The 16,206-nt window shown below is 43.5% G+C and overlaps 1 protein-coding gene across 1 annotated transcript in view; it reads right to left on the bottom strand.

The window, feature by feature from the left end:
• Positions 1 to 16,206, bottom strand: part of LOC126090833 (mitogen-activated protein kinase kinase kinase 15-like) — a 183,302-nt gene that overhangs the window by 75,629 nt on the left and 91,467 nt on the right. The window contains 1 exon segment of the mRNA XM_049907015.1: positions 15,495 to 15,635. Within this exon segment, the coding sequence (XP_049762972.1) occupies positions 15,495 to 15,635 (141 nt within the window).

Raw genomic sequence — 16,206 nt, 5'->3', positions numbered from 1 at the left:
GTAGTGAAATTCTACATTTTATGAGCATACGCTAATGCTAAAAAGTGAGTAACTGACTGAATCACTATTATGATTCTTTCAATTCAACTACGGTATCTCATATACCCAAAAAAGCTGACATACAATAGGTAATTATGTTAAAATATGAACGTTAAACTTCAGCTAATCTTGAATCTGTTTAACAAAATTTTGGTCACTAATCAAACCCATTAGGAGACTAGACTGTATAAAACACATTGTTTAAACACAAGCTTTTAATGCACTTCCCATTAGACACAATATAACGTGAAGGAGCATATTGATACTGGCGGTTGTTTAAACTATTCAAGTCACAAAAGAATAATTTCAGCACAAAAGTGGAGAGGCTCTGAAAGAACTGGTATAGTAATCTTTATTATACGAGGTGCATTCAAGTTCTAAGGCCTCCGATTTTTTTTCTCCGGACTGAAAAGAGATAGAAACATGCGCATTGTTTTAAAATGAGGCCGCGTTCATTGTCAATACGTCCCAGAGATGGCAGCACTGTACGGCAGATTGAATTTTACCGCCAGCGGCGAGAAGGAGAACTGTTTTAAATACTTAAAATGGCGATGTTTTCCTTACTTGAACAGCGTGCAATCATTCGTTTTCTGAATTTGCGTGGTGTGAAACCAATTGAAATTCATCGACAGTTGAAGGAGACATGTGGTGATGGAGTTATGGATGTGTCGAAAGTGCGTTCGTGGGTGCGACAGTTTAATGAAGGCAGAACATCGCGTGACAACAAACCGAAACAACCTCGGGCTTGCACAAGCCGGTCTGACGACATGATCGAGAAAGTGGAGAGAATTGTTTTGGGGGATCGCCGAATGACTGTTGAACAGATCGCCTCCAGAGTTGGCATTTCTGTGGGTTCTGTGCATACAATCCTGTATGAAGACCTGAAAATGCGAAAAGTGTCATCCAGGTGGGTGCCACGAGCCAGCCGTTGTGGCCGTGCGATTCTAGGCGCTTCAGGCTGGAACCACGTGACCGCTACGGTCGCAGGTTCGAATCCTGCCTCGGGCATGGATGTGTGTGATGTCCTTAGGTTAGTTAGGTTTAATTAGTTCTAAGTTCTAGGCGACTGATGACCTAAGAAGTTAAGTCGCATAGTGCTCAGAGCCATTTGAACCATTTGGGTGCCACGAATGCTGCCCGTGTGGCATGTTGCCAAGCAATGTTGACACGCAACGACAGCATGAATGGGACTTTCTTTTCATCGGTTGTGACAATGGATGAGACGTGGATGCCATTTTTCAATCCAGAAACAAAGCGCCAGTCAGCTCAATGGAAGCACACAGATGCAACGCCACCAAAGAAATTTCGTGTAACCGCCAGTGCTGAAAAAATGATGGTGTCCATGTTCTGGGACAGCGAGGGCGTAATCCTTACCCATTGCATTCCAAAGGGCACTACAGTAACAGGTGCATCCTACAAAAATGTTTTGAAGAACAAATTCCTTCCTGCACTGCAACAAAAACGTCCGGGAAGGGCTGCGTGTGTGCTGTTTCACCAAGACAACGCACCCGCACATCGAGCTAACGTTACGCAACAGTTTCTTCGTGATAACAACTTTGAAGTGATTCCTCATGCTCCCTACTCACCTGACCTGGCTCCTAGTGACTTTTGGCTTTTTCCAACAATGAAAGACACTCTCTGTGGCCGCACATTCACCAGCCGTGCTGCTATTGCCTCAGCGATTTTCCAGTGGTCAAAACAGACTCCTAAAGAAGCCTTCGCCACTGCCATGGAATCATGGCGTCAGCGTTGTGAAAAATGTGTACGTCTGCAGGGTGATTACGTCGAGAAGTAATGCCAGTTTCATCGATTTCGGGTGAGTAGTTAATTAGAAAAAAAAATCGGAGGCCTTATAACTTGAATGCACCTCGTATATGCAGTTTACATACACATTAGAGCTATTACTGGGAAACAAACAATTTCCAATGCCTATTAAGACGATCTCTCTGACTCACCTCACAATATGTTTTCCCCCTATGAGTGCAGGAGTCAAAAAGACAAGTATTAATACAAAATCAGTATAACTAATCCCCATCTATATCTACATCCAAACTCTGCAAATCAGTGTGAAGTGTATGGCAGAGGGTACATCCCATTGTACCAGTTATTAGAGTTTCTTGCTGTTCCATTCACAGATGGAGTGCAGGGAGAATGATTATTTGAATTCCTCTGTGCATGCTGTAATTAATCTAATATTGTCCTCACTATCCTTATGTGAGCCATACATAAGGTATTTTTTAATTTTTTTCAGGGCACAAAAAAAAAAACTGGGGTCATACATGCCCAAGTCAGAATTATAGAACACGAACACAGAGAGGAGTTGAACAACTATGTGTCAGTCCCAATTGACAGAAGAGAAGATAGCTAAAAACAAGCATGTGGAAAAAGGGCTAAAAAAGACAACATACAGAAACGGAAATCCAAAACTAAAAATTAAATGGTCTTTGCCATATTGCTTCGGCAGATAAAAAGTAAAACATAATCATCAGACGGCAAACCCAAGCTGGAACATAAATGGTTACAAAAAGGGCAGTCTATCAGCAAGAGGCAGACATTTAAAATTTAAGTGCAATACGTACAAAGTGGTAGGGTAGTGCCCCCTGGCAAATGATGTAGGCTAAAAAGGCAGTGCCCAATATGTAGTTGAGTTAAAATAATCTCCTCCTGGCGGGAGGGCCGAGAGGAGGTCGTCTGAGGCACTGTAAGAGGCATAATAAGCTGAAGCTGATTCCCATGAAGGGAGGACCATTAGAGATGCCAAAGGGACACCACCTCCTGATAGATGGCAATGCAGAGCTCATCGGAGTGAATATAGGTACTCACGGGCTGAGGTACGAGGACTGTAGCCTTGGCAGCAGTGTCAGCTGCCTCGTGTCCTAGCAGACCAACATGGCCAGAAACTCACAGAAACATGACCCTGGCTCCACCGAGAGTGAGCAAGTGTCAGTTTTCCTGGACCTGCTGCACTAAGGGATGGGCAGTGTACAGTGCACATAAACTTTGGAGGGCATTGAGTGAATCTGACCAGAGGACACAATTGAAAAGCCTGTGTCGCCGGATGTACTCTGTGTCCTGATGCAGGGCGAAGAGCTCATCTGTAAATACTGAGGAGTGTGCCGGAAGCAGATATCGAAAGACACAGGTAACAATGACAAATACACACCCGACCCCACAGTCAGTCTGAGAGCCATCAGTGTATCCAAAGGTACTATCACAAAGTTCCATGATAAGGTCGTGAATCTGAAGGCGATAGACTGAGGCTGAGGTAGTGTCATTAGGAAGCAAATGAAGGCCAAGGTTAACATGGGCTGCTTCACGAAGCAAAGGTGGTGAAGGGTACACAACCACCAGGAAAGATGCAGGTAGTGTGAAGTTAAGCCGACATAAGAAGTGCCGAAAGTGGACTCCAGGAGGTAATAGAGAAGAAGGACGAGCCCCACACTCACGATCAAAGGAATCAAAGGAGGCATAGGAGGGGTGGCCACACATTGCAGACAAACAGCATGCATACCTGCTGAGGAGAAAGTCACGGCAGTATGACAGTGGCAGTTTAGCTGCTTCAGCATACAGACACTCAACCGGGCTACAGTAAAAGGCACCCGTGGCCAAACAGATGCCAGGATGATGGATAGTGTTGAGATGGCTTAAGAGGGACAGGCTTGCACACGCATAAACAAAGCTCTCATAGTCAAGTTTCAAACGGACAAAGAACCAGTACAAACAGAGGAGGGTGGTTCGATTGGCTCCCCAGGAAGTACTATTGAGGACAGGTAGGACAATGAGGACTGCTTACAGCAGGCTGCCAGGTAAGATACATGGGAGGACTAAGAGAGTTTCCTATAGAGTATGAGCCCCAGGAATTTCGTAGTATCAACGAACAGAAGGGCAATAGGTCCAAGATGGAGAGATGATGGGAGAAGCCATTTGCATCACAAAAAATTCATACAGAAGGTTTTGCCAGTGGAAAAGGGAAAGCCATTGTTGATGCTCCAGGAGTAAAGGCGATCAAGACAGCACTGTAGATGCTGCTCAGTGAGACATGTTCATGGTGAAATGCAATAGATGGCAAAATTGTCTACAAAAAGGGAGCCGGAGATGCACAGCAGGAGACAGGCCATTATAGGGTTAATGGCGATAGCAAAGAGGATGACGCCCAGGACAAAACACTGAGGCACACCAGTTTCCTGGAAAAAGGTGTCCGACAAGGCAGAACCCACACACACCTTGAAAACTCAGTCTTGTAAAAATGCCCAAGAAAACAGGGCAGGCACCCACAAAAGCCCCACATATAAAGAGTAAAGAGGATACCAGCTCTCCAGCAGGTGTCGTAGGCCTTCTCCAAATTGAAAAACACAGCCACAGTCTGGGATTTCTACGGAAAACCATTCATGATATGTGTGGACAAAGTAAAGAGATGGTCAACTGCAGAATGCCGCACTCGAACTCCACACTGTGCACTCGTTAGTAAATGGTGAGATTCGAGTCACTACATCAGCCGGACAAGAAACATTCATTCCATCACCTTGCAAACGCAGCTGATAAGAGAGGTGGGGCAGTAGCTAGAAGGAAGGTTTTTGTCCTTACTGAGCTTAGGGATGGGTATGATGGTGGCTTCACGCCAGTGTCCAGGAAATGTGCCCTGTGCCCAGATGCGGTTGTATATGTTAAGCAGAAAGCGCTTGCTCACAAGAGAAAGGTGCTGCAACATCTGAATGTGGATGGCGGCTGGCCCTGGGGTGGAGGATCGGGATGAACTGAGAGCTTGACGTAGCTTCCTCATAGTCAAGGCAGCATAGTAGCACTCATGATTCAGAGAATGGTATCGCCTGAGCCTTCTCCACTCATTTCCAATGGAGGAAGGCAGGGTGATAGAGGGAAGAGCTCAAAACATCTGGAAAATGGTGGCCCAAGGTGTTGGAGATAGCACTAAGGTCCACGATGACATTGTCAGCTACTCTAAGGCCAGAAACTGGGGAATGGATCTTGGTTCCAGAGAGCCATCAGAGGTTGTCCCACATGACAGAGGAAGGTATTGAACTGTTGAAAGAATCACTGAATGAACTCCAGCTAGCTCTTTTGCTATCCCAAAGAATGCAACAACACTTTGCACGCACATGTTTATAATGAATGCAGTTTGCCCATGTTGGGTGGCGGTTAAAAACACGGAGAGTACATCTCTGTGTGCGAACTGCATCAGTGGCATGCCTCAGTCCATCAAGGGACTGGGACACGATGTGGTAAAGAGGAAGTGTGAAGGATTGGAACGTTCTGCAGCAGTAAGGATAACATTTGTGAGATATTCCACCTGGTCATCACAACTGGAGAAATCACGTTCTTTGTAGGTCACCAGGGAGGAGTAAAGCTGCCAGTCAGCCTTAGGAAGCTGCCATTTAGGCATGAACGCAGATGGGGCAGGAGTCAGCAAACGGGAAATGGCCGCTCAAGTAGGTGTCAGAAAGAACGGAGCACTCAAGATGAGGAGCAAGCTGGGCAGTGCACAAGGAGAGGTCCAAATGGGAATGGGTGTATGAGGAGTCGGAAAAGAAAGTGGGTGCTCCGGTTTTAAGACAGAAGAGGTAAAGTTGGTTAAGAAGGTCAACCAAGAGGGCACCTCTCTGACAGGTCCTGGGAAAACCCCAAAGGAGATGATGTGCATTAAAGTCACCAAGTAGCAAAAAGAAGGTAGGTAGCTACCCAGTAAGTTGAAGGACGTCTGCCCTGGTGACAGCGAATGATGGAAGGATGTACATGGTACAGAGGGAAAAAGTCAGGTGGGGAAGGAAAAGGCAAACTGCAACAGCTTGAAGATGCATAGTCAGGGAGATGGGCTGACTATGAATGTCATCCCATATGAGCAACATGACACCCTCATGAGATGGAATACCGACCTCAAGAGAAAGAACAAAACGAATCAGTAAGAAATGTAAAAGCTCAAAGTAGTCATGAGGGCGCAATTTCGTTTCCTGAAGGCAGAGTACAAGGGGACACTGCAATGCTAAAAGCAACTGAAAAACCTCTTTGTGGGACTGAAGGTCATGAATGTTCCATTGGAGGCGAGTCAGGACGATGAAGAGATGTGGAGGTGTCACCTCGGCAGCTGCTGAGAGGCGCTGCTACAGGACACAAATGCAGGAGGGTCCTGCTCCATGTGGTCCACAGAAGCATCAACTTGCTTTTGCAGTCAGTCTGTGGAGTCCAACGCTGAAAAATGGTTGTTGGTGCACACCAGCGACACGGAGGCTGGCCAGTCTGAAGTACCACATGGTGACACCATCAAAGAGGATCTGCGAGGTGGTGAAGTAGAAGACTGTTTGCCTTTGGTGGACTTCTTTGAGCCTATCCAGACGAAGACACGGGTGTTGTTTGGCTGGAAGGACGGAGGAAGTCTTTGCGGAGTATTCCTTCTGTCCTTTCCGGCCTACTGGTTGTGTAGCAGGTGGCTTCGCCCCTTGAGGCAAGAGTTTGACAGCTTGTTGCACATCTGGACGGGAGGGGGAGGGGGGGGTGGTATGGTGATGCTACCATGACACTGGGTGACTTCACAACCTCAGAGCTGAATTGGAGGTCGCACGTCTGCGTGGCCATGTCCTTCACGGAGTGAGAGGTAACAAGAACAGAACTATAGGTACCAGACGGGAGAACGCAGGATTTGCGACTAGCCAGTAACTTGCGAGCGACTGGATAAGACATCTTTTCCTTTACCCGGATCTCTTGAACAGCTCGCTCATCAAAATACACTGGAGAATCCCAAGAGAAGAAGGCACGGCTGCCATTGCAGTTGATACAGTGGGGAGAAGGAGGTGGACAATCTCCCTTGTGCGCTTCCTTACCACAGGTGACACATGTGGCTGGATGTCAACAAGATGTTCTAGTGTGATTGAAACGAAGACACTGGTAGCAGTGCAGTGTGTTGGGTTCGGAATGTACGGCCAGATGGTGATAATTTCATAGCCTGCTTTGAGCTTGGACGGAAGCAGCACTCTATCAGAGGTGAGAAAGAGAGTGTGGGTGGGCACTAAGGAGGACTCTACCTTTTTCATTACACTATGGACAGCAATGACACCTTGATCAGAGAGGTAAGACTGGATTTCGGCCTCTGTTAGACCATCAAACAGCCTGGTGTAAATTACACCATGGGAAGAATTCAAAGTTCTATGGGCCTCGATACGAACAGGGTAACCATGGAGAAGCAGGCAGTTGTGCTTGAGAATCAGAAGGTCTCCAAAATCAAAGTGCCATTCTGTAAACAAGAGCAAGATTTGCATCTACACTGTTTTAAACAATAAACAGATTTACCGTGGCAAAGGACTGGCCGTCTTCAGTACGCAAGACCATGAGGAACCGTGGAGCAGTGACAAGTGTCTTTGAATCAGTAGCCTCATTACATTTACGTTTTGTAGATGTTGAGTGGGAAGAGGACTGATTCATCACAAGGAAATCCCCCATGATTGTCAGCGTCTCCAATGGCACACTCCTTCCAACTGGGGGGCCCCTTCAACAAACACCTGACGGAGGGACCAATCGGCAATTTGGGAAGGTTACAGCTCAGGCAGTCACCCCTCCTTAGGCCTGGCCTGTGCCAGGGGGTACGTGCAAACCCTACCTGTCAACCCAGGGCTGGGAATTATGCGTTACTCAGTCACCTGTTATACGTCAGAGTGTGGGCCAGCCTTCAGGAGCGCACAGGGAGGAAGAAGAAAAAAAAGAGGATCCTCAAACGCCAAAGTGGAGGAACAAGAGGAGAAGGAAAACTAAGAAAGGAAAAGGGAGAGAAAAACAAAGGTGAGACTGTTCGCTGGTCAGCGACAAAATGCAGAACATTCCCAATAATACACCAGACATGTTCCCCAAGGGAGGGGAAAAAGAATAGCAAGAGGTTAGACATGCAGCACAGAAGGGAAAAAATGCTGCAAATGCTGGGGCCCCATGGTAGCCAAGCACCAACCCACCAAAGGGTTGCGAGCCCCCTGGAATTATATCATTCCTGATATACAGTATAACAAGAAATTGTCACATTGGTAATTCTAACCTTGTCATCCACCACCTACTGAGATTCCCTAATATCAATATTTACAATATGCTTGGAGTCTTTCACAGTGGCATGCCTGAATAAACTCTTCTAAGCTTACAGGGCACATTATTTCAAATAAAACAGTTGGAGCTTTAGACAGCTATCTGCGCCATTGTTGTCAAGAGTTAAAAACAACTACTGCTGGGGCTGGCATGGTGTTCCCATTATATGGGCACAATTTCAGCATCTAGAACCAATCAGAGGGGGGTCCATCAGGCTCAAATAGCTTTAAGCACTATGGGACTTAACATGGTCCATCAGGGTTTCGACTCCCTCTCACATTGTGCCCTGAAATGAGGAATATTATACCCACTATCCTCCACTCCCATTCCACAGTGGTATTTCACTGTCCACCGAATCTATGCAACATCTTTGTCCATACTTCCTCCAACCCTGCTCTCAATCCCTTCCCTCCCGGTTGATATCCCTGCAACAGATCTAGATGCAAGACCTTTGCTATATATCACTCCACTACTACCTACTCCGATCCTGTCACGGACTTTTCCCATCCAATCAAAGGCAGGGCTAACTGTGAAAGCAGCCATGTGATCTACAAAAAAGTTGTAACCACTATGCAGCTTTCTGTGTGGACATTACAACTAACAAGCTGTCTGTCCAGATGAAAGGCTACCTCTAAACTGTAGCCAAGAAACTGCTGGAACACCCACTTGCTGAACACGCTGCCCAACACGATGTGCTTCATTTCAATGACTGCTTTGCAGCCTGTGCCATTTGTATTCTCCCTAACAACACTAACTTTTCTCAACTGTACAGGTGGAACTCTCCCTACAACATATATTTCCCGTAATGTGCCTGGCTTCAACATTCGGTAGTCTGTGTCCTCCACCTACCTATAACCTTCCGTTCCAGCACGAGGCATGCCTTTTATTCCACCAATGCACCCACTGGTCTCTTACCCCTCTCTACCTCTCTCCACTTCCCTTTCCCTCTCCCTTTCCCCACTCACCCCATCCCCCCCCCCCTGCCCCCTCCCCAAACTAGCAAAGCCAACAGACTCTGCATCTATCAGCCCTATCCTGACATTACCACATACCTGCAGGCACTCACAAGTAGCACACCTTTCCCCTACATTGCTATCCCTCCCCTCCCCACTTCATGATACTCCTTACCCCCAGGTCACAGTGGCCGGAGATAGTGGCCACATGTGTGTGAGTTGTGCTTGTGTGAACGTATGTATGTGTTCTCTATTTCCAAAGAAGGCTATTCAGCCAAAAACTTAAATGTTTGAAAGTCCTTTTGTTGTGGCTGCAACTCATTGTCTCCTCCATGTGGTGAGTAACAATCCATCCTTTTCATAATACTGTTGTTATTCCATCATGGACTCTGCATCAAAGTTTGTATTGAGTTAGTTCACAGTTCCTTCATTCATTCCTTAAACTGTTTATCAATGGAGGCATTTAGCGATTAAAAATGGCTATTAGGAACTCCTAAAATTACAGGTACACATGTTTTAAGTCCTTGAGCTTGTTTTTGGTATAATTAGTCCAATAGGAATTAAACTGATTTAATAGTAGCTTAGCAGGTATTTTCAAGTTTCCCACAATACTTTTAATGACTTTATTTATCATCATCGTTACTCCTCAATTCAACCAGCCTTTTCCACTGATAGCTGCATGAACTGTTTCCCTACAGTTTCTTTCCGAGTTACATCTTTGTGTTGTCTGTCTATGAAAAATTGACTACAGCAATAATTTCGGTGAATTAGTACAATAAGACAAAATAATCATGTAACAAGGTCTTTTAGCAATCTATAGCTTTAAAAAAGAAAAACTGTGTCCACTTGGACTCTAAATCACGATTTGACATCTACATTTTTCTGTCTGTGGAAGTGAAAGATATTCTAACTTTATTATACAATGGAAAATCCACTATGAATGTAACAATATTATGAAAAGGATAGTTGCTACTCACCATACAGCAGAGATGTTAAGTCGCAGATCGCAGATAGGCACAACAAAAAGATTGTCACAAAATAAGCTTTCAGCCAACAAGGCCTTCATCAAAAATAGAAAAAACACAAACACAACCATAGTCTCCGACAGCTAAAGCCTGTGTGTGTGTGTGTGTGTGTGTGTGTGTGTGTGTGTGTGTGTGAGAGCGCGCGTGCGCGCGCACGCACGCGTACTCTCATGCACTGTTGCAACATCTTTGTGAGTTTATCACAGCAAGTGCCGTATTCCATGCTTTGTCCAAGTTGAAGCCGCTATCTCTATAAATTATATACGCTGCCACCTGAATTTCAATTGCTTCTTTCACTACCGAGTCACGAAAATTGAAGTCGAGGCTAAAATTTTGATGTTATCATTCATTATAGAGTGCCCAGTGTCAATACAGTGCTCTGCCACAGTAGATTTATTGAGTTGTAAGAGCCAGGTGTACCTGCAGTGCTCTGAGCATCTTTCATGGATTGTATGCGTCATCTGTTTGATGTATGAAAGGCCACACTCATAGGGGATCTTGTACACACCAGGTTTCTGAAGCACTTAATCATCTTTAATGGAACCCAAGAGTGGTGCTGTCTTTGGTGGAGGGCAAAAAATCACTTTCACTTTGTGTTTACAAGGATCCATCCTATTTTTGATGACAGGCTTCCCATGTATGGCAGAAAAGCCATGGATTTAAAACTTTCCAGGTCTTATTCTGCATTCCTTATACCCACCGTTGGTTTCATTTGTAGTGCCTTAATGTATCTGCTGTGGAGAGTACCTGTTGGCTTCAAAAAATCTTCTCAAGTGTAGAAGCTCATCCTCCAAACTGCTTTCGTCAGAAATGAAGTGTGTTCTGTGTACGAGAGATCTGAGTACACTCAGTGTCTGAAGGATGGTAGCAGTTATTTTCATGTAAATCCATATGGGCGAGTTTTCAGTATACTGCATGTCCCACAGTGCCATCTTCTTTGTGTCATAGCAAAATATCCAGAAATGGAAGACACCATCTTTTCAATTTCCATTGTGAACTGAACTGTCTTCTTTTAATCTGTCTTCGCCATGGGCCCACACTACAAACATGTCATCAACATATCTCCAAAACACTATGGACTTCAAGCTAGCTGATTTCAGCGCCTTCACCTCGAAGTCCTCCGTAATAGAGTTTGCCACCAAGGGTGACAAAGGACTACCCATGGCGATGTCAGCCAGTTCATAACATTCGGTACTGAATAAAAAATATGTAAAGATCAAAACATGTTCAAATGAAGCTGAAATATCTTTATCGAACATTTGTCAATGAGAAACAATGATTCTGAAAGAGGAACCTTTGTGAACGACACCACTACATCGAAACTGACTGACATATCAGAACTGTTCAGTTTTACTGAATTTTATTTGCCAATGAAGTCCACGGGGTTACATATGTGATGAGTGCATTTTCCCACCAGAGGCCTCAATAACAACGCTACGTGTTTGCCAGGATCGTAGGTTGGAGAGCCAATGTCACTCGCTACTGGTCACAGAAGAACATCATTCTTATGGATCTTTGGAAATCCATAAACCCTTGGAGGAACCACACCACTTGGTTTCAATCTTCGCACAATTTCTGGTGGAAAGGTGGAGGCATTCAGAAGTGAAGCAACCTTCCTTACCAACTGGTTGGTGGGATCTTTACTGATCTTCTGGTATGTGCTGTCACTCAGTAAACCATTCATTTTATCATGATAGTTGTCACGAGACATTAATACAGTGGCATTACCTTCACCAGCTGGAAGAACCACCGTCTCAGTATCCTGGCAAAGCTTACATAGTGCAACCCTCTCTGCCACAGATATGTTACTCCTATGTGGGTGAGCCTTCACAATTGCTCAACAAGTTTCAGGTTTTATTTCTTCTGCAGTACCGTATATTGAAAACCAACGCGTATGGATTCAAGTGCAAATAGCTGCTACCATCCTTCAGACACGATGAGTATACTCAGAGCTCTGGTACACAGAACACACTTCACTGCTAATGAGAGCAGTTTGGAGGATGAGCTTCTACACTTGGAAAGAGTTTTTGAATCCAACGGGTACTCTCCAAAGCAGATACATTAAGGCACTACAAATGAAACCAACAATGGGTATAAGGAATGGAGAAGAGGACACAGAAAGTTTTAAATTCATGGCTTTTCTGCCATACATGGGAAGCCTGTCATCAAAAATAGGATGGATCCTAGTAAACACAAAGTGAAAGTGATTTCTTGCCCTCCACCAAAGACAGCACCACTCTTGGGTTCCATTAGAGATGATTTAGTGCTTCAGAAACCTGGATTGTACAAGATCCCCAATGAGTGTGGCCTTTCATACATCAAACAGATGACACATACAATCCATGAAAGATGCTCAGAGCACCGCAGGTACATCTGGCTCTTACAACCCAATAAATCTATGGTAGTAGAGCACTGTATTGACACTAGGCACTCTATGGTGAATGGGAACACTGAAATTTTAGCCTCAACTTCATCTTTCTGGACTCAGTAGTGAAAGAAGCAATTGAAATTCGGTTGGCAGCGAATTTAATTAATAGAGATAGCGTCTTCAACTTGGTCAAAGCATGGAATCCGGCATTTTCTGTAATAAACTCACAAAGATGTTGCAACAGTGCAGCTCGCAGTATACATTGATATAACCATGTGCATTGACCGTGCAGCCTCAGATCTAATTCCATGCATATGTTAAATCTCTTTGCACCCAATCACCATCTCTGGCACTTTGTGTATCTGTGGCCACATGTGAGTGATACAGTACATGTGTTTCAATGGACAGCGCAAGTGCTGGAGAATCAGTCTCCTCGGCTCACTCTGAAGATGACTGGGCAGTATACAGCCGAAATATTATAAGAAGAGGTGGAATTTATTTGGCTGCACACCTGAAATTTTATGTAACAGTCAAAATTATTGTTCTGAAGTTATGGTAGGACAAAGTGTTGCTGGCAACAGGAAGAGAAATCAAAGAGAAATTGAAAAGTGATATGCTACTCAAGCTCGTGGGAGTCAAATAGTAAGCAAGACTTGTTGAAATGTAAGCATAAATAAGTTGAGAAAAATTTATATTTGTGGAATGAACTTTTAAGAGGGAAAGGTTTGCCCATTACTGGGTCAATATTGCGGAAAAAGCATTGCAATCTCAGTGGAAAATAGAAAGAGAAGATTCAGAATATAGTACCAGTGATGAATGGTTCAGTATTTGCCAGATTACCAGAAGTGAAGAGGCTTTACCTGCTGACAAAGAGGCTATGGCACTGTTTAAAGACTATCTTTTATGAAGGTAATTGACGAGGAAGGAATTTCACGCTAACAATTGTACGACTGTGATGAGAGCGGTTTTAATTAGAAGATGCTCCCTACATAAACACTTGCTTTAAAAAAGGAAGCTGCAGCATCCAGGTACAAGAAAAGTAAGGCACAAGTTACTCTATTGGTTTGCAATAATGCAAGTGACAACCAGAAGATTAGGCTTACATCAATAGGGAAATTGTAGAAACCCAGAGATGGAGACATCAAAGCATTACTTCCACCACAAAATGTACTGCTCTTTGTCAGCCAGTGCACCACGATATCTGTGAAATCCTAAAGAAGTAGTATCACTGCCATCTTCTTATTTTGTTGACATAAGCAATTGATGATAATGAAGACTGTGGTACAGTGCTGAAGAGGATTGACTCGCTAGATACCATAAGGTGGTTGGCTGAAGCATGGGAAGAGATTCCAAACATAAGACTTACAAGGTCTTGGAAAATTTCTTTTAAATCATGAAGGTGGATATTTTAACTCTGAATCCATGTGTGAAACCAAAGTAAAAAATGGAAATGATGGTATCATTTTGTTGCTCAAAAATGTACTGTACGGACAGGATGTCAATGCAGAAGACATCGCAGAATGGATGCAATTGATGAAGTTGATGAACTAACTGACAATAATAGTGTGGAACTGGTAACTAAGGAGGAAGTAACACAAGAGGAGGAGGCAAACCTGGATGACACGAGGAATCTTGTCATGCATTCAGAAGGATTCACGAGAACTGAGGAAGTACTGCAGTATATTAATGAGCAGGAGGAAGGAAAACCAGCTGATATAATCTGTTTGCGTAAGTGGAGGGATATTGCAGCATGCAAGAGAACTAAAAGAGGGAAACAGTCATCATCAAACACGTTTTTTAAAACCTCAAACTTGTAAGTTTCATCTTTTTTTAGGTCTGGCTTTTAACACGTGTAATCATACATTCATACTTTACAATGCAAATGATTTTATGTTTCATGTAATAATCTTTGAAGGGTACAATGTGTACATAACAAACACCCATAATTAGCATGTATCATGTAAGACAGTATAACATGTTAAGAAAGTCAGCTTTTGGTATAAAATAGTGTGTTTTGAATAGTATGGCTGGGGTCAGGATAGAGAATTTGTAGAGCTCCGGCCAGTCTGGCTTTTTTTATATCTGGCTTGACCTTCTGCCAATTTGGTCAGATAGTCAAGAGATTACTGTTATTTGATTCTTGTGTTGGGTGTTTAATGATTTTGAACTTATGATACCTTTTGTTGGATTTTCCATTTAGGAGTTGGTGGCTAACTAGGTTGAGTGTTGTTACTTTTGGCAGTTTTTTGACTACCGTAGGATCACAGTTGAGCTTTTTGACTAAATTATGGGCACTTTTGGTAGTCTGGGTCATGTCCATTCCCTCCAGGGTTTCTGATATGTCCATACCTTCCACGATTTCAATTCACTTCCCTTCTTGTCACACTCAGTACTTCCATTAGTGCAGTTCTGCACAATATAGTCTATTCTCAAAAGGGTCCTGCTTGCATAGAAGGAGCCTCAGGGACAAGGAAGAAATCTTCATGTATGCACTCTTCAACGAGAGAATGTGGGTGCCCTGGAAACATTGCATTAAAAACCAATGCCCAACACTTCCACAACGAGAAATCAAAGTGAAATGAGACATGGCACCAACAACAGCTAACATTAACCATTGTAAGTACTTTATGATCATTACTAACTTTCTTTTTTGATACCAGAATAATAGTGCAACAAAGGAATACCCTAAAATAGTGACAGTTGGAAGATAAATGAGAAAAAATATAAAAGTGATCAGAATAGCTTTTGTTTGACAGCCAGGACAAAGAAGTGAGTTTAAAAATACAGGGTTTGCATGAGAGGAGACTACAAGAGCATAAATATTAATTCATTCAGCATTAAAAATTAACAATCAAACTGAACAACACACATTTCACATGTTGCCAAAGACAATACAATACTTTTAGTGCAATAAGGACAATATACATAAGCTAATACCGGAAAATACAAAACATAAACACAAAAATAAGCAAGGAAATAGGAAACATGTATGCCAAGCACTTGGCATGCAAAGACTGCATAAGATTGTAAACTTACCCGTCCTCAGGTGATGTCTGGCCATGAGTGCTGTTGTGACTACTTGCACCTTTATCAATTTTAACTGTTACTCTGTCTGCTGGTACTGAAATGCTCCGACTGAACTCTTGAGGAGTACTAAGTCGAGAGCTCTTCTTTTTACTGAAAAAGATTATAGCTGTCATAATTTGATAATACCATGAATTAATAGACAAGTTTTTTTGTACATGAAAAACACACACACGATCCTCACACTATATGCTCATTATGTTGTTGTTGTGGTCTTCAGTCCTGAGACTGGTTTGATGCTCTCTCCATGCTACTCTATCCTGTGCAAGCTTCTTCATCTCCCAGTACTTACTGCAACCTACATCCTTCTGAATCTGCTTAATGTATTCATCTATTGGTCTCCCTATACAATTTTTACCCTCCACGCTGCCCTCCAATGCTAAATTTGTGATCCCTTGAAGCCTCAGAACATGCCCTACCAACCGGTCCCCTCTTCTTGTCAAGTTGTGCCACAAACTCCTCTTCTCCCCTATTGTATTCAATACCTCCTCATTATTTACGTGATCTACCCATCTAATCTTTAGCATTCTTATGTAGCACCCCATTTCGGAAAGCTTCTATTCCCTTCCTGTCCAAACTATTTATCATCCATGTTTCACTTCCATACATGGCTACACTCCATACAAATACTTTCAGAAATGACTTCCTGACACTTAAATCTATA

Source organism: Schistocerca cancellata, chromosome 1 (genome assembly GCF_023864275.1).
Source record: "Schistocerca cancellata isolate TAMUIC-IGC-003103 chromosome 1, iqSchCanc2.1, whole genome shotgun sequence".
Taxonomy (NCBI): domain Eukaryota; kingdom Metazoa; phylum Arthropoda; class Insecta; order Orthoptera; family Acrididae; genus Schistocerca; species Schistocerca cancellata.
Note: the sequence above shows the minus strand (reverse complement) of the source record. Positions and strands in the feature narration are given on the sequence as shown.